The sequence below is a fragment of the Bactrocera latifrons genome, unplaced genomic scaffold (genome assembly GCF_001853355.1).
Source record: "Bactrocera latifrons isolate USDA-ARS-PBARC rearing strain unplaced genomic scaffold, ASM185335v1 scaffold_99, whole genome shotgun sequence".
NCBI classification, from domain to species: domain Eukaryota; kingdom Metazoa; phylum Arthropoda; class Insecta; order Diptera; family Tephritidae; genus Bactrocera; species Bactrocera latifrons.
This window is the reverse complement of record NW_017537700.1, coordinates 700040-719601: the sequence shown is the minus strand read 5'-3', so window position 1 is coordinate 719601 and position 19562 is coordinate 700040. Positions and strand designations below refer to the sequence as shown.

At 33.4% G+C, this 19562-nt stretch overlaps 1 protein-coding gene across 7 annotated transcripts in view; it reads left to right on the top strand.

The window, feature by feature from the left end:
- The window catches only part of LOC108978007, a 151208-nt gene that overhangs the window by 47358 nt on the left and 84288 nt on the right, over positions 1–19562 (top strand). For 6 of the 7 annotated variants that reach the window (XM_018948042.1, XM_018948044.1, XM_018948043.1 and 3 more), the window contains exon 2: positions 5861–6377. In XM_018948042.1, the coding sequence (XP_018803587.1) occupies positions 6140–6377 (238 nt within the window). In that variant the 5' untranslated portion in view covers positions 5861–6139. Of the gene's footprint in view, positions 1–4519; positions 4582–5860; positions 6378–19562 lie in introns of all 7 variants that reach the window. The other variant, XM_018948041.1, reaches the window with a different exon arrangement.

The window sequence follows — 19562 nt, the reverse complement described above, 5'->3', positions numbered from 1 at the left end:
TGAGCTGCTTGTGCCGTATGTAAAAGAATCGTTTCCTCCCTAGTGAATGGCGCTCAGAGAACTTTCCTCACTTGCGTAAACTTCTACACATGGCTCCATTTATAATGAATATAAACATTTGTATAGCTTAAATTCAGGTGCTGATTGTCAAGAACTAATAGTTATGATTGACAGAGTCAAATAGACAACTGACCTACAAATGGTTTACGGATTATATGAATAGCTTTCTCATGTCAGATATACACAGAGAGATAACAAATCGGGGACTTTGTTGTCGTTGTAAAGCAACTGTGACACTTTAAATTTAATTAACGAAATTCTGAAAAGAATTTTGTGACATATTTAACTAAGTGAACTACACTTTTTACGACCTCTATGAAAAACACATTCAAATATTTTGTGAATGCTGAATAAAATTATAATCGTTCACGCAAAAGCTCATGACAGCAACCTGCATTGCACCTGCCCACTGGTCAAAGTCAACGAAGTTATTAATCTATGTTAATCCCTCATATCCGCATTGACAGTTTTATAGCGTGAAAATATATTTTACTGTCATTAAAAGTGGTATTTGTGTTTGAATATGACAACATTCGAGTTTCTACCAACGCCCACTCGCCGCTGAATGCCTTTGAGTGTGTTAAGAATAAGATAAAATATTTCGGGTTTTTTCATAAATATCGAGTTTTTGCTTACTTGTGTCATGGGATTTTGGAGTTTTGATACAATTATTTTCTGTATTTACTTTGTACAACACAATTGTTGACAGTTAAATCTGTTGGTAGCAGCGATTATAGTAATTGTTTTCCCACACCCATTAACAGAGAGCGTGATTTTGTTTAGGTAAACAAAATAATTCTTACCTTGTGGTATTTAGATATGTTCGACTTTTTTCAACATTATTTGAGTAAAAAAATGTACTTAAAATTAGGTTGTTATACTCAATTATGTACATAAGTGAATTTTAGAGGTGTAAATAAAAGTAGGAAAAAACGTTGACTTCGTTCCCACCGACGCTGTAATATCCTTTACAAATGCAAAATTCTCCTTACAAGAACTTCGAGCGATCAGTTTGTAGGGTAGCTATATAATGACTTTATCAAAACAATTTCTTCGTAGATTGTACCGTTGCAGATACCAAATTTTATTAAGATACTTCGTAAAATCAAACAATTTCCATACAAGTACTTGATTACGATCGTTCAGTTTGCTTTGCAGCTATATGCTATAGAGATTCGATTTGAACAGTTAACAGGCAAATTGGAAAGTCCCCGTCCTAAGACATTAAAACATATTTTTTGGCAAAATAATTTTTTAATTTAGCAAAGTTCCCTTCAAAGGTTGATAAACTGTTTAAAGCGACCTTCCAACTTTTGCATACCATTTGACGATTTGTTCTTTATTTCAACATAGGCACCAGTTTCGGCGATCACCTCTTCATTCGACTAATATTTCATCCCAGGAAGCGATCTTTTGAGATCTTAGAACAGGAAGGAGTGCAGTCCACTCCGACGACTGTCGATTGCACTTTGGTGTGAAATGAAGGATCAATGTTCCATCTATTGTMACAACTCGGATTTATTACGCTTGAACATCTCCAAACACTGCTCCGAATCATCAACTCGTCGTTGTATTTGGTCAAAAGTGAGATCGGGCGGCGCCCACTTTGCCCATAGTCTTCGCATACTCAAATATGCGTTCAGTTGATAGCTATAGAGTGCCTCCTATCTCGAACAAATTTGTTTCACGGTCTTCCAAAATTATTTTGTGGCCTCTTTAATGTTTTATTCGGTAACAACCATGCCCACGGCGTCCACTGTGTTCACCGTTTTTGCTGCTTATTTCTCCACGTCTTAACTTAGTATAACCATTGATAATTAATTTTGCTTGATTTTACTGGGCTAGTATCTGGACAATTGTCATCAAGCCAAAATGCTGCTTCTGCTGTATTTTTTTCTTTCGAAATACCAAAATACCAAACAATACCAAAAGTTGTTTCATTCATATAAAACTTTGGGGTGTAATATGTCTTTAAAAATATATGCTGGGGTCTCATCTGGATTTCCCAAATTTAGGTGCTGAGATGTGTGGAATACTATGCTCGCGACAGACGGCAAACGACATCTGTCAAATATTAAAATACACACGTTCTTATGGATGGACCTATTTTGACAGCTGTACAACTACACGACGGCAGGCCGACAGTTGTCGTTCTCGCTAACTTCAATTTTATCCTATATTTGCCAACGACAGTAGGACGACAGTAGAGTTGACAGTAGAATGGAAGATAGAGAGATGAGGTAGAGTGGTGATGCCACTAATATATAAAATGTAATATTACTTAAAGCTCTAACAAACCCGTCGTTATTTTACAAACAAAAGCATAAAATAGCTCTGTTACATCATTTAAAATAACAACTGATAATTTAAAACAAATAAATTTATCTATATACTTATTTTTTGCATAAAAAATTTCACTTTGAACAAAATATTAAAATTTCATTGAAGTGCAAGGTATTAGTATGGTCACAACGAAATTGTGTACATGCAAAATGGACAACTCCGTTGTTTTGTGTACATGCCGGCCATTGTTATGTTGCTGCCCTCTCACAAACGTTCATGTAGTAGGATTCACAACGCTGTTTTCAGTTCACAGTCGTGCTGCTGCAGTCTGTCGCGAGCATTGTGTTCCGCGCATAAGTGACGAACAAGGCGAGCGCTTCCATCAGTACATTTCCGTAATGGAGAAGCGCCGACAAGCGAAATGGAACTCATGCTAGCAGATTTTTCCTGGGAACTTTTAAAAGACTTCCCGTAAGTCAAATATTCACAAAGTTCATAAGTACTTATTCCACATTAGGCAATAATTTCTCTAAAAGTACCTGATGCTTGCACTGTTTAAAAAACTATATGTTTTCATACTACTATTATGGTTTAGTGGCCCATGTACTAGGGCATTAAAAACTTGATATGAGTTTTCACTTCGCCCCGCTTTTTCTGTTTCTCCATCATTAAATCAATCAAACCTAATACCCGTAAATGAATGTGCTTAATGCATACTTACACCAATTTTCCATTAAAAAATTACCAAAATTTCAAACTTTTATTTACCGCTAAGTTTCACACGCTTCTTAAGCAGCTTTGAAAGTGTTTAATTTATACTCGTGTAAATGAAGTTCATAAACTTTGCTCATTAAGTTCAATGCAATTAAAAAGGCGCTTGCTTAGGCATATTATACTCGGCGTATTTATTTATATACAAGTATGTGCTGTATATGCATATAGATGTGTATATGCATGTATTCACAAAATCTAAACATTATTAGATACGTGTCCAATTCATTATGAATAAATGAAATTAAATATACCAATGCAACTTACATAAATATGATCATGATATGTCTATATATAAATATCTATACTATATAGTTTTCTATATAAGATTAAAAAAAAATATATATATTTACACATATTTACAGGTGCATTAAATTTGCATATGTATATAAATATGTATAAATAATACTAAGTAGGTATTATATGCTTTGATCAATCGGTCCGTGTAACCACCGCGCATTTAAACCTGGCGTTACTAATCTGATTACAGATTTTAACAATGCACAGCCTCTTTTAAATATATAAAATTTCGTTTTTGACCTCTTTCATTATTGCTGGCTGTTGTTTTTATTAATATTATTTTTGGTTTTGGTTTTAAAAATTTTAGATATAAAATATCATATCAATACCAGCACTTTCATAATATTTGTTTTGTGATATTTAATGACTTTTTCAACTATCTTGAAAACTTCATGTCGCTTGGAAAAAATACATATATATATATTTTATCTCAAAATGTATAATTACGAAAAAAGACAACAAAATTGAGACAAAAAGGCGATGTGGAACAAATCTAATTTTTTTCTCATAGTCATATTTCATTGTAGAAATTTTAACTCATAAATTAAAATTGTATGGTCCTAGTTATAAAAGATCAAGTTTAAGCTCAAAAATCATAAAGTCAATATCATTTCCAATGATATTAGTTTAGAGTATGCAAGTTTTTGTTTAGTTTAGGGACCTGCCAGTGACACATACCGTTGCTGTGACGACAGCACTTATTATGCGGAAGGTATTTCCCATCTCCTCATCCCTCAAAATTTCTGGGACATGCTCTTCCATCATCAGAACCTTCAAGATATTGACGCCCCTGTCTAAAATTTTATTATCGATTTTCATAAAATAACAGAGAAAAAATGTTACAATATATTACATTACATGTGTATATATAGTATACTTTAGAGTTTTCTAGAATATTGTAATAACTGGACTTTAGAGTCATATTAGTATTGTGCAGCGCTGTTGAACGTTTCCGACTTTTGGTTATGACTACCAAGTTAGGTTAGGAATTTATTTTATTTTTTTCACTTCGTATCAAGGGTAATTTTGCTTTATTGAAAAATAATTACACATTATATTATAATTGTAATTCATGGTTACCTTTCATTTTCTTTTCTACTTATAGATTAAAACGGCGTAACTTCAATTAGCGCAATTTCCATTCAATCAGAACACAACAACCACAAGGTAAAATTGGAAAACTTAACTAATGGACGATGAAAATAAAAAAAAAATACATGAAAAAATGCCACAAGTGCAAACAAATTAAATGTTACGCAATATTATTGCAAAAATACAAAGAAGTCGGCAATTAGCAACTGCTTAGTGTGTGTGTAATAAGAAGGTGCGAAGTGACAAGAAAAGTATTTACACAGCAAAAAAAAAAAAAGAAGTGATTTAAGTAACGTTGCAGCATTAAAATTTGGTTCTGTTTTGTTAATTTTTTTTTTTGTTGGCATGATGCTAATGAAATAATCACGTGAACGTGACAGCACACGCCAGCAAAATGTACACAAAATGTACAAAAACAAAAAAGAACAAAAAAGTTGGCAAATTGCTTATGTTGAAGTTGTAATAAGATGTTTTTAAGAAAAAAATTAAGTAAAAAATAATAAATTTAAAATTTTATTAAAAAAAAATTAAATTGAAAAATAATATTATTGAAAAAAACATATAGATTGATTATAAAGCAGAATTATAATAAAAAATTGAAAAATATTTTCATTAACACTAGAAAGACGGGAGCTTAGTTATACCTCTATTGCCTGAAAGCAGTCAAAATGACTGCCTTTCGGGAATATATATAACTTGCTTAGGCAATCCAGTGTTAAAAAGTTACAATTAAAAAGTAAAAATGAAGAAATTATAAAAAATAATATAAATATTTCAAAATGGTTGATACAATTACTAAAACAAAATAAAATATTAAGTTAATTAAATATTAAATTACTAAATTGCTGAATTGTTTGCAACATTAATTACTATTTTTCAAGTCTCTAAGAAATATTTTTCACATATTAAAAGCAAATATTGTAAAATAAAGTAAATAAAAGAAAATGAATTATTTGGAGTATTAAATAAAATATTTTTATATACATACATAAATAAGTTTACTTTAATAAAATGAAAAAATTTAAAGTAAATAAAAATAATAATAGTAATAAATAACAATTTAAAAAATATTTATTTCAATGAAATGAAAAAAATTAAAGAACCCTAAATAAGTAATCAGAACTAAAAAAAAAATATATTTTATATTACGAGTCAAAAAACTTTTATTGCAATTAAATGAAAGTATATTAAATAGTAATAATAATAATAATAAACAAAAATATAATTAAAATAAAATAATTTTTATATTATATTTAAAATTTATTTTTTTTATTTTTATTGAAATGAAAAAATTTAAATAAGTAAAATAAAATTGGTATTATCAGAACACAATAAATAATAACAAAATTTACAGGTACATCAATGGCTGAGCGTAAACTGCAGTCTTGAAACACGATTGAAACAAAGTGCAAAGTGTGAAAAAGTGCATAGAAATAATATTTGCTCACACTTAAGTAGTTTTTTTTCTTGTTTTTGTAACAAAAAAGTAAATGCAAATAAATAACGGGTAACGACACGTAGAAAATACACAGAAGATATTTAACTAAAAAATTTGGAAAATAACCTCTTAAACAAACAAAAAGTTAGCAATAATAAAAACAGAACAATAACAACAACTACAGCAGCAGCAACAATGAATGCGGCGCACAGCAATAATCGCCGCCGGCAACGGCATAAGTCAGCAGGCGTAATGACCACAACATCCGCAACAATCGTTTCCACCGCTGCGGCATTGTACACTTGCCTGCATATCTGCTGCCTACTGCAGCTGGGCGAGGCACATGTGGCGCTCACCTATCCACCTGCGCGCAAATATGATTTGGACTTTTTGGATAACTCACGTACGAAGGGACCGTGTGGCATGCCGAAAGGTGAGTTTCAATTATCCAACAAACGGACAGACGAGCGTACTTACAATAATATGTATTAATGAATATCACTTTATATGTTTGTGTGTGTGTGTGTGTGTTGGCATGTTGTTGACTGTTGTTAAGGCAGATAATAAGTAAGTAATCGAAATGCAAAGTACTTATGCTTGAGGCGTTCAACGTTCAAGTCTTAAAAATGGCCAACGTCCAGGCAGCACGTTTGCACATGTGTAGGTATTTTTATTTGTTGTAGTAGCTGTTTATGAAATTTGTTTGTTTTACGCTTTTGGTCATGTCGTTCGTTCAACTATTTGGCGATACATGTCTATTGATTTAGCTTTAAAGGTATTTACGTGCCTACAGTGATTCATGAATGTAATCGTAAGTGTATGAAATTTTATTTTTTAGAGATAAAGGATTTTGGAAATTAAAAACAATTTACTAATAAAAGGTCATCAGTCATTTAATTTCTGAAAGAAACCTTCGTTCTTATTGGCAGAAAACTGAAACAGTCGATTTTCACAAGCTTCTCTTGATGCGAATTTTCTACCAGTAAAATCATTTGCCATAGACACGAACAGGTAGTGATCACTTGATGTCAAGTACAAACTGTAAGGTGAATGTTTAAGATTATTCCAATCAAGCTTCCCAATTTTTTTACGAGCCCATATCGATGAATTTGATGGCCTGATGGGGTTGTGATGGAAAACAATTCCCTTCTATTGGCTTTAGCTAATGACTTCTGGGCGATTATTTACTACAGACATTCCAGTTGCTGAGAGGATAGGTCCGAATTAAGTGTTTGCCCTGCCAATTTTACCGTTCACATAGTAAAACCTTCCTGACCCTCAATATTGGCTTGGCCAACGTTTGAATTGGAGTTTTGGTACAGATAACGGTCGACAGAAGTTTATACATCAGTCAAGTCTTTCTAGATTTAAATAATGTTAGAGGTCCTGGGCAAAAAAAAATGTTAATGAGAGTTTTTATTCTGAAGAACTTAAAACATTTACATAAATATTATATATCCAAATCTTACACTAGGTTCTGCTTTTAAACACATATACCGGTTATTTCTATATAGACTCTGCTAATCTTGCTAATTATTTTGACAAAATTCTGAGTTTAAAATCTTCAGCATGCAGTTATTTCATGAATGGACTGGTTTGGGTGCTTGGTCACAGCTTAAACTGCAAGACTGATGAGTTTTTTAGCACACGCATTTCGGTCTTAATTAGCACAGTTGACTTCTTCAGTTCACTACAAGTACTAGACTCTTGGGCCTCAGATCATGTCAGCCAACGCTTTTCGACCACCAACAGCCGATCACACAATAGTCGGGTCTAGGTAACAGGAACGAACCCGGATTTTTATCCGGCCAAGGACTGTCAACCACTCAGATTTCTGCCGTTATAACAACAACAATAACAACCACCAGCTGTGCACTCGCTAGATCCTTCTGGTCCGGGGTAACTCGTAAATCATCCAGGGAACTATTTGTTCTCAACAAATGCTCCTTTCAATGGTTGCAGAAGTTATAATTGAACTCTGTCCGATCTGTATTCAATTACTACCGGATATAAGCTGCATCAGTTGTTTTGTAGACAATGAAATGCAATCATTCCGCTTTTGCCGGATCTTATACTCATACCTCATAGGTGAATTAGTGGAAAGATAAATTAGACACCAGAGCAGATTTGTGATAGGTTCAGGACGATATCGCTGATATCCAACAAAATGAATGTTTCTTTTGGTATCATAAAATACTGTACACACATATCAGTCTAAGTGCGGTGCCCCCGCAATTGCTGAGGGATCAGCCATCTAACCTAACATAGCTGAGAATAAATAGTAAATTACTTTTTGTACGTTCTAATTTCGTGAGTGAAGTAAATATTGACTGAAACGAACAATTTGGTAAGTAACTGTATATACTTACCTAAGAATTCATACTTATTTACCTGCATGTAAACATATATTTTCCGCTCCATGCCATGAAGTGCAATTTGTTTACCTATCTTTTTACTTGTTTTTGTAATTATTCCAAAAAATCATTCAGCTTTACATATAAGTAATACATGGATAATATATATAGTACGTAGCTAACTTGAGGTGACGTTCGAAAATGCGACTGAAACCGCTTTGAAATATAATTTCTACTCTCGGCCCTATTCAGTTGGTGCGATTGTTTCAATTGAGTGTTGCTGCAGGCGCTACTAGAGTTGAAAATAATACATAATAAGAAAGGGCGCCAAGGTGTCCAATTTGAATAAGAAAATAATTGAAATGCCCACAAAGCCAAATGAAATAAACTTAAATTAAAAATTTCTCACGTTCGTCTCACCGAATGCCATGCATTACATATGGATAAGGTAATCTTCCGTATATGTATGTTATATATTATTCACTGACAATGTTGTCAGCTCATATTTTATTGAGTGGATGACTCTTGGAATTCATAAAATGAACGTGTTTATAATTTCAAGTCAATAAACGGATTGATAGACGAATTAATAATGAAATTGAGTGTGGCATAAACTGTAGAGTCGAATGCAGTAAAGCTCTGATTGTTTTAATATCTTTCCTTTACTATAATAATATCCAAAAAGTGTGATTACAGTGAACCCCGGACTATTTCAATTCTTCCAAATAATATAATCATCTCAAAAAAAAGAAAAAAAAAATATTTATGGTCATGTACGAAGGGCAGGAATTCAAAACTTTCATCCCTATGCCTTTTTTTTTTTTAAAACACTTCTTTCGCGTCTGCTGAGTTCTGATGTTTACCAAGTGACGGATGCTCGTTCGGAACGCGATTAAACATCGCAAAGCATTTACCACCAAGTCTTTATGTAGTCAAGCCCACAGTTAATTGGTGACAAAGATACCTACCCACAGCTTTTCATAGATATTTTTTCACAATTTTTTCGATATACGGATCAGCCATGGTTTCATTAGTAGTACTTGCATAGAGGCATTGAAATGAGGTGGGATCGAACCCAGTCATTACAACAAATTTATGGAAATAATTTTGAGAATTTAGTTAAACTCGGGAAGAAATTTAGTTATACAGTGTATTTTAATGGGGACTAAATTTACTTTCAACACTACAAAAGTACTGATAGCTAACTGCGCCAACGTTAGAGTGTGGCGAATCAAACAAACTATACAATATACGTTCCAAAGTAAACAGGAATTTTGAATTAAGCGCCCCCGGGTGGCGCCATCTATATGTCGACTAGTGCGTTAGAATCTGCTATCTTTATCGATTGTCCAGTGATAATTTCATGATATTTCATTGATTGGAAGTGAAGTTATTACGTTTTAAGTGTCAGTATGTTTGTGTTATCGGTGCGAAAATGAGCTTCGAACAAAGATCCAACATTAAATTTTGTTTTAAAATTGGTAAAACTTTTACCGAAACGTTTCAATTGATGTAACAAGATTATGGCGATGATTGCCTATCCCGTAACAGAGTGGAGTAGTAGTTTCAACGTTTTCAAAGTGGTCGGGAGGATATAAATGACGATCAACATGTTGACCAATCAAAATCCGTGATCACCGGAAATTCCATCGAATCCACGCACAGCATTCATCAAAAACCAGCCGAAATCATCATTGCAATTCATGGAAATGGAACATTTCTAAAACACCGATTTATCGCATTTTGATCATCAACTCATCGTTGTTTTTAGTCAAAAGTGTGCTCGCGCGGCTACCAATTTGTAAAGAGCTGTCCGCACTGAAATATTCGTGAATGATATGATGTACAAGTTCAGTTGATATCTTTAGAGTGTCTTCTATCTCGAACAACTTCATTTTATGGTCAGTCAAAATTATTTTTTGAACATAATGTTTTCGTCGGTAACAACCGCTTTTGGGCGTCCATTAGATAACATTTAATTCTTATTGTCAGTTTGAGTTTATTTGATTTTATTTATTATCAACAAAAAACTTATATTTGATGTGGGTCGAATGCGTTTTGCGTAAATTTAACGTAACGGGTATGAGATCTAGATTTGTGTCTATATTACTATAAATAATTGTGTTCCAAAAGTTCACTGTACGTTTATACATTCTATATTGCGACGTAGTTTAACCAACTATAAATAAAAGAGAAATAAGATTGGCTCTCATGTGATAAATCTTTAGTTCACGGCCTAAAACACCGCTTATAATTAACGTTTATAATGTCAATTGATCACCCTTGCTCACAAGCGGTAATCAACACTTAATCATATCATTTGCATGTGTCAATAAAACATCGACGCTTTTTAGTTGCCTAGAAATATATATGAGTTTCTCTCGATTTTTTATATAACAAAAGCGATTAATATGGAACATAAGTATTCTGTCAATATACGTTGTATTAATGTATCTAAGCTTATGCCTCATGTAATGAGTACTAAATATATGCGGGTTAGTTAGTTAAGTCAAAGGTGATTGCATTGGACGGTAAAACAAAGAACCGGCGTAGTAATTGCAGCTATACATATACATACATATGCATGTATTTTCAAATATGTATGTGTATATATTATATAAATATTATAGTCTTTCTTTGCATAGCGGTTTTATTACTTCATTTTATTTTGCATTTATTGCGCTTTATTTCTGTTTTGCTCGACTTTCGTGGGAAATATTACTGGTTTGTCTTGAGGCACTATCAACATATACACGCACACACAGCCGCAAACATAAATATTCGCAATACAAAATGTGCTACCATTTTTTTTTTGCGTGGAATGTGGCATGGCCTATGGTTTTATATACACCATTATATGTGCATATAATTAAATACAGTTACACATTCACTTCTCTCTGCTTTTTGCGCTCGTTTTGCTCCCACTCACTGTGTTATGGGACGCTCACTGGTCGTTGGCCCACTTTTTAGGTAATCATCATTTATAATATTTTTTTACCCTATATATGTACATTCATACATAATATGTAGATATAATTTTGGTGTTCAAACATTTTTATTGCCAGCATTTTGTGTGTGCATAAAAATCACCGTGAATTGCGTATAAAATTATTTGGCATATATTTGACAGTTGTTGAAGCGGTCAAAAATACTCGAATGCATAAATTATTTATATAAATATGCATGTGAATGTGCATATGTATTAATTAAGCATTCACACCTGTGCTAGTGGCAGGTGGCGCAAAGTTTTGCTGGACACAAATACCAAAAAAAAATAGATGTGTATAAGAGACAGGAAATCCAATTATCCGCCCTTACCCTTTGAGTATGTCATCCGTTATTTAAAAAAATAAAACATTTAAAAAATAAAAAAAATGTTTTTGCTAAGTTGGTAACACTTTCATTACCTGTCTCTTATACACATCTAATAAATAAATTTAAAAAAATAAAACATTTAAAAAATAAAAAAAATGTTTCCACACTCTATGATGCATTGGTTAACCCTCAGGTTTTGTTTTGTACTAATTAAATCAATTTAGATTTCGTTTTTGTAATTGAGCACTTTATTATGTGCGCGCCGTCGGCACTTAAGTGTGTAGTTGACCTTTGTGTGCTTTGTTTTATTTCATTTTTCGTTTTTTAATCTAAATTTGAGTTTGTTTACTCTTCGCTCGTATCTTTATTTAGATTTACCACGCGACTATGTTTATCATTTAACCTCATACGTGACCGCCACAGCCGAGGTAAATAATATTAATCTGTATCAGATTTTGCTGTTGTTGTAAGTCAAACGGTTTTCACACCATCTACACAGGATTTGTAACATAGCCGGAAGGTATATACATATGTGGTATGTAATTTCCAGTGCCATTGACATTCGCATTTAAATGCTAGCGCTCGACTGAATCACAACTAAATTTCGATCTTATTTAATTAATGTATTGTATCAGAACTTATAAAGTTCTACCACGGGAATTTAACATATTGTATATACAGAAGTACCTACATATATACATATGTATGTATATATTTTGGTTGTTGGAATATCGAAGTCTTGATCAAAGTTTACATAGTTAAACAAAACCATTATCAAACCAATTTCTATGAAATTTATATCTTTTTGTGTGCATTTTTAAACCCTGATTGTTTAATAAACTTCAAGTGAAAAGCTTATAAGTCAATACCCAGTGAACTGTGGCTATAGAGTTTATGAACGAAAGTCTTTAAAACGTTGTTCGAACTTTTCCCTAATTTCTTTTTATGCCGAAAATTGAATAAGCTTAGATCGAAAAACTGCTCATGCTTTTAACATTAACATTGTCATTGTCAGTTTTCGTTTGTCTTAGGTTGGAAACCATGATTCACTAAATTGCTGCATTTTAGTGGACTTATTATATAATAAGATTATGGGCTCAACTTATCTCTAAACAAGTAATCTTGTAGCAATTGACCAAAAGAAATGAGTCCCTCTGTCGAGAACTCTCTTTATATCCCTCTCTATCTCTCTTTTCTGCACATTACTTCAAATCAATTGTCGCTGAGTTTTTTTTATTTTTATAAAAATTCTAGTATATTTGTCCGAGACAATACCGATCTTATATTAGCATTCAAATGTGTGTATTAACATAAATCAAGAGAAATATGAGCTCATTTTATGGTTAGAAAAATTAGCGCTTTAGCACTAGTATTAGTGAACTCGATAATTTGAAAATTATTATAACTAGCATTTTCGGTCAGTGGAGTCTGTCTTCTTCGTGCATTAACATAGATGGCGCTACTAGAATAAACTCCATATAATTTTTAGTTAACCTTATCCTTCAAAAGGTGTGCGCATAAACTTGACAGCTTTCGGAAAATTAATCTGTGAATAGCATTTTGAGTGAAGCAACATTTGTTATTGTGTAAGAAATGGATAAACAGTAGAAATAGTTGAGTCTTTTTTGCTTAAAAAATAAAATTTTTGTTTTGATTTATCTATTACAAACTGTAATAAATACTTAAGAGAGTGAACGTAGAAATTTGTATAAACAAATGTGAGCAGCAAAAAAATAATATAGTTAAACATATAAGAATTAATTATAGACTTGAGTACTCGAAGGGAAAAAATATGCAGCAAATAAATATTTGTTTTAGCTCCACAAAATTTGCTTGAGGAAAAATACGCAGAAATACGTAATTTAGTTATCTAACGGTGAAGTTTACAAGTGAAGGAAAATCGGTGTAATAGAAACTCTCATATTTAAAGAAAATGTGTGTTTTGGTTATAAAATGGTTATATATTGGTTATATTAGATGGTGGAAGCTTAAAACCTTACGATCCATATATGTAATATGATGTACTGAATCGTAAGTATTAAAGCATCAATTTTAACACTTTGACGATACGTTGTGTAAATATCGTAATTGCATAAATTGTCGGAAGGTTTTGGTTTGTATTAACCATACTGCCACAGGAAGGGTCGTGTCTATATAACCGGGACGTACTTCGAATTATAACCGAATAAGGACGGCCATCTCATTAATATTCTGCACAAATATTTATTTTTTCAAGCGGTTACAATAACAACAACAACATATTATCACTAAAAGTTCTTTTTATTTAACAATAATATCAAAATCCTTCATTGAGCATGACTCAGCGGTGCCATACAGTATGGTTAACAGAAAGCTTCCTTTATAGACGCCTTACAGTTCCATAAATTCTTGGTAAATATAAAGAATATAATCTATAGCGTTGAGATATTTGTGTGAAATTACACCTTATACTATATCTATGTATATATTAAAGTAGTACACTGCGCATACGCAACTCAACATTTCGCGTAGACAATCCGCAAGCACGATCATAAATATTAATCACGCGCCAGCGCAGTGCGTATAATACATATTAACATTATTATATACATATATTATATGTGTACGTATGCATGTCACTGTATGCAAATCCCGCTACGCGGTTATGCTGTCTTGCTGGCGCTTGCACGTTTAACCCATTATGTTTATTTTTCACCTCGCCTTCGTCAGTCTTTTATGCAATACGCAATTGAATTTTACGATTTTATGCTGCGGGCAACAGACAGCATCAACGTGCAACAAGTTGCACCAGCCCAATGACCAAATAATCAAAATCTCATCGAACCGCCAAGCAACCAGTCAGCCAGCCAAAGAGCTAACCAGCTTATTGGTGCACAGTGTAGCAGCCTCGGCAGGTGAAAAACTTTCACTCACATTTGCCACCTCTTCAGCTAATGATTACAAAACCGAGAAAAAGTGAGAAAATAAACAATAATGCAGCAACAAAGCGCAATGCAGAAAAAATACCAATTTCACCGCTTCAACAAGTGAAAAAAGAAGAAGAAGAGCTAGTAAATATTGTAACGCTAAAAATTATAATAAACCAGACATCATGAAAAGAAGTACCATTTTTGTGTGAGAGAAAAAAGTGCACACTTTTAAGGAAATTGCTTGGGAAAACCGGCATTACCGCATCGGTGGCACCGAAGTGCAGCGCAGGTGTAGCATACACCCAAATTCACACATACACACATGTATGTATATAGTTATATAGGCCTTTGTGCAACGGGATTTTTGGTCGCTTATGTGTACATATGTGCTGCTTATATAAGTGTGTATGCATGTATAGTATGTATGTGCGGCACCGGAATTTCTACCCATTGTTATTGTGCACTGGGTCGCGAAGTGAGAAGGGATCAGTAGTGGTGGCGCTGGTTCATTGCATTTTTATTATCGCTGAAGCATCGGCATTCTCGATAACGCATAACACTTTGATTTTTACGAGTTTCTTGTCTGAAAAACACTTTTATTGCCGCGGCGGCGCGGCTGTCGAATTTTTGTTCAATTTTTGGCCGCTACTGCCGCTTTGTAGATGCATATATACATACATATATATGTGTGTGTTTAAGTGCAGTTATGAATGGTCGATTCGCTGCTTTAATTTCTATTAAGGCCTACCGATATTTAATGTGATTTTAAATAAGGAAGCGCAAGCCGTTTTTATCTGCTTTGATTGCTTGAGAGTATTTTTATGATCTATGTGAGCGTTCAAGCTTCTATATAACATAAGGTTATTTATGTTTGGATATATTTGTAATATATTCTTATGAGTCAATGCTAGTTATTTCGAAAAAAAAAAAACACTCTTAAAAGTGTCCAAGTAGCACAACTCACTGGTATCAGCAGTTTAAGTATTCTAATTCATCTTCTAGGGCACTTGCTTGCTCATCGACTATTATTTAAAAAAAATCACACAATGTGATAGCCTAGTCTTAAAACACTTTTACCGATTTTTTTCGATAATATATGTTTTTACTTCAAAATCCAGGTATATGATGGTTGACATATGTAAGTGAGGACACATACTTAATTTTATACATAAATATAGTGAATGAAAGTCTAATAGTGGTGGCTTAAGTATGCCGACTACTTAGACGTTTTTGCGACTCTCCTCTTCAATTGGCCAACCAGTGTAAATGAAAATTTTGAGCACAGCTACCTTGAAATCATATAAAAACAAATATTTTATTATTGAACTTGATAGACATCGACTGCAAAAGAAATTTTATATATACGATTTGAACGAAAACTTGCGTTTTTTTTGAAAAAACACATATACATTATTTACATTAGGTTTGCCTTCAACATAGTTCTCATTCGATATAATGGGGACAACTCTCTCAGCGTTTTTCATCTATCTTGTAAAACTACGGCCCGCTAAGGTTCTCCTTATTTTAGAAAATAAAACAAGTCAAATGGAACCATACTGGCGAGTATTGAGGCTGGGGTATCGTTACAGTATTGTTTTTGGCCAAAAATTTCATACAATTCCTGTGATCCATATCTCTGAACAAATGAAAATCGCTAAGCTCATAAAAATACGTCTCACCACAGCATTTGCTCCAGAAAGGAAGCAATGATTATTTTATTTATTTTTTCGTACTTCAGGGGCATATAATAAAACATTTTTGACAATTGGACTCTTCAAACCCTTGAAATTTTAGTTTTAAATAATAAATGGGTTGTATGCATTTCCACTTTTTTAAATTTGAATGTTTTTTCTGGGAAAGCTAAAAAATATCGTTGTTCAAAGTGTTATCCATCTGAATCTATACATTTTCTCATACTGCACCGACTTGGAGGCCACGAGTAAATCAAACCAATTTTTGATACTCGGTTCTGATGTGAGCTGTATTTCAGTGGAGAAGTTTTTCTCCGACCGCAAAAAATTGTAGTCAGAAGATGCAAAATCTGGTATATACAGCGCGTGAGGCATAACTTCCAAGCCACTATTTTCTAATCAGTTTTCAACCGATTTTGGAACATGGGACCGAACGTTGTCATGATGGAAAAATATTGGGTCGTGTCTAATCGCAAAATTGAGGCATTTGTCGGCAGTTGATGAGTTGTAGTGGCATAGCGTTCTCATTTATCCTCGTTTTAATAGCTTTTAAAACAGCATGCCCTGCTGATGCCACCAATTATAGAAAACTATATTCATGACATGAATAATCGTTGTTTCCTAAAGCTTTGTCGTTGATTTGACGGATTGGTCAAGTTTCACATATATCTCATTTTCATTAAAGATTGTCGTAATGAATACATTTGTCACCACCAGTCACGTTCAACCAAGAATTTCTTGAATGCAAATTTCTTTAATTTTGAAAGTATCTTATTGCCTTTAAACCTCAAAAGGCTCTGCGAATTATCCTTTTATTTGGCAACAATCTTCATCAAATATTGCTTTCAGTTCCACATTCTCAAATTTTTTTGGCCCCCAAGAGCTCTACTTCACAAATTTCATTGGTGTCTTGTGTAACATTCTTCCCTTTTTTATAAAAGATTTGAAAATATAGCGAATTTCCTTACCATTTTCACTTATTTTTGAACAGCTGTTGCTTTTTTCAACATCCCCGAATTTAAATAAATGAAGTTTAAAATCTCACCTTGCCAACACTATATGATATGACACAATGTGATTAGTAGTACTGGAGATATACGACTGCAACAACATCTATACGAAAATACTTTTTCCACTACCCAACATTGAAGGGGGGTCTCTCATCCGAGGCTGTTGAAAATTTTTCATTGGGGTGTTTTTTTACGGGTCCCAAACCCAGCGCACAACCCTATGTAGGGGATATTTCGCCTTCTCACTTTAGCTCGCCTTCAAATGGATGTTCTTAGGCTACCCAGAGGATACTTGGTCAAAGACCGGAAGTCGTGAGCTGCTTGAGTCATATGTAAAAAATACTTATCAAATGAATGATATATACTAAAAAGACGAGTTTTGGAGTATAGAAACCATGGAACAATAATCATGCTGCGCCTTCTCTTAGCTACCGAAATATTTGAATACAAAACGATAGTTCGCGTAAAACTATTTCCAAATATAAAAATCTAGGATAGTAAGGCATTTGCCCAAAATTAAGGTAACAGCGAAAATTATGTATGCTCGCAGATTGTTTGACAGTATATTTATGACTGGTATATACTACAACCGTGACCAATAACACCCGTTATTTGACCGATTTGAACGATCTTACGATAGATGATTTGTTTTCAAAATATATTTTTGGTCTTTATTTGTTTTTTTGTTTTACTTATGGTGGTGTTTTAGAGGAGTGAGTAATTTTACAAAAACATATTTCTCTAAGGTTTTCACTAAATATATAAAACTTCTTGTAGAACTTAGCAAGTGTAAGAAAATGGCTTAAAACCAATTCCCGGAATACCGAATTTTTATATGTCCAAAAACCGTTTATACGTCAGCATTTCTCAAATGTTTTGGGAAACGTTTTCTGCCACTAACGCAACAGCAAAAACAATAACAAATCAATTTGTTTTAGTTAAGTGCGGCTTATAATCTAAAAAGCATTGACATAGATCAGCGCGTTTTGAAAGTATAGCCCTTAAAACCTACATACGAGTACGGGATTTTTCTTTCAAGCAACAGTCACCTGTGAACCAAACCTCCAGCATTACCTTGCAAAAGCGAAGTAAATGCATGTTGATAGTAAGCAAAGGGAAGTGCGACTTCCCATAGCGCGATCAATAATTTATTTCCTTCCATTAATTAACATTACAAGCATGATTGACAATCGGTGTGTTAACAGCTTTTGTGTTTATGTGTACTTTGCCACAACACTCTTCGGCATACATTCCTCATGTTACTGTTGTTTCCACCATCTAATAACGGCAATTTGCATTGTTTTGCTGCCTTTTCATACCTTTGGATTTGTTCGTTTGTCTTTTTGCGCGCATTCTTCAGCATTTTTGTACTGTGGTCTGCTTTATGAATATAATTTTACTTACATAAGTGGGTAAATAGTACACTGGGGCACGTTAAAGATTGAACAAGACAAGCGACCAGCAGACAAAGTTAGCAAAAACGAGCAGCAGAAATGTTCACACACACGTGTACTTTATAACCAAACTCAATGCGAAGCTGGTTGGTTCCGAGCGAAGGTACTGGTGGTCAGCGCTGGTGTGGCTTAGTAGGTCAGGTTTGTGTTGGACTTGCGGCCACTTAATGTAACGTTATTTAGTGCAATATAATTTGACCTCCACACACGTTCACGTATGTGCGCACATTTCTCTTCATTGTTTTGCTATTGTTGCTATTACTTTTTCTTTATCATTTGAGCATTTGTTGTACAATTCATTTTAAGTAACTATCACTCTCGACGCGACTTTGTAGCCTGTTGCATATGATTGTGTTGTGTGTATTTTTGTTGTTGGCTAATTTTTATAATACATTTAAGTTGTAAGTGCTTCCGTTGTGGCTTTCACGTATGCTCATGCATACATATGTATATGTATATATAGTATTTTTATTGTCAGCCACTTTTGCCTGTGATCTGTTGCTCTCTGTTAAACGGTTACAGTGTGCAGTGAGTGGGACTTTTGTCTAACATTGAACTGTTAAAGTTCATTCTGTACTTTCAGCCCACTCATAAAACAAATTGCTTATAATGTGTATTATACTTCAAGAAAGTTACCGTTTATGCTTTACGAGTAATAGGAAATAGTATATATAGTATATATGATATTGTACTAAGCAGTAGATCCGGTCACGCACTGCTGTGGCTATAGCACACATTAACTGCTATTACAATAAACTATTCAATATAATGAAAATATTATTTATGGGTAAAGACGGAATTGTTAATGCCGCTGTTATAATCTAACTGAGGTTTAATTTCTAAAATGATTGATACAATAATTTGTGAATGGAAAAATGAAATGCA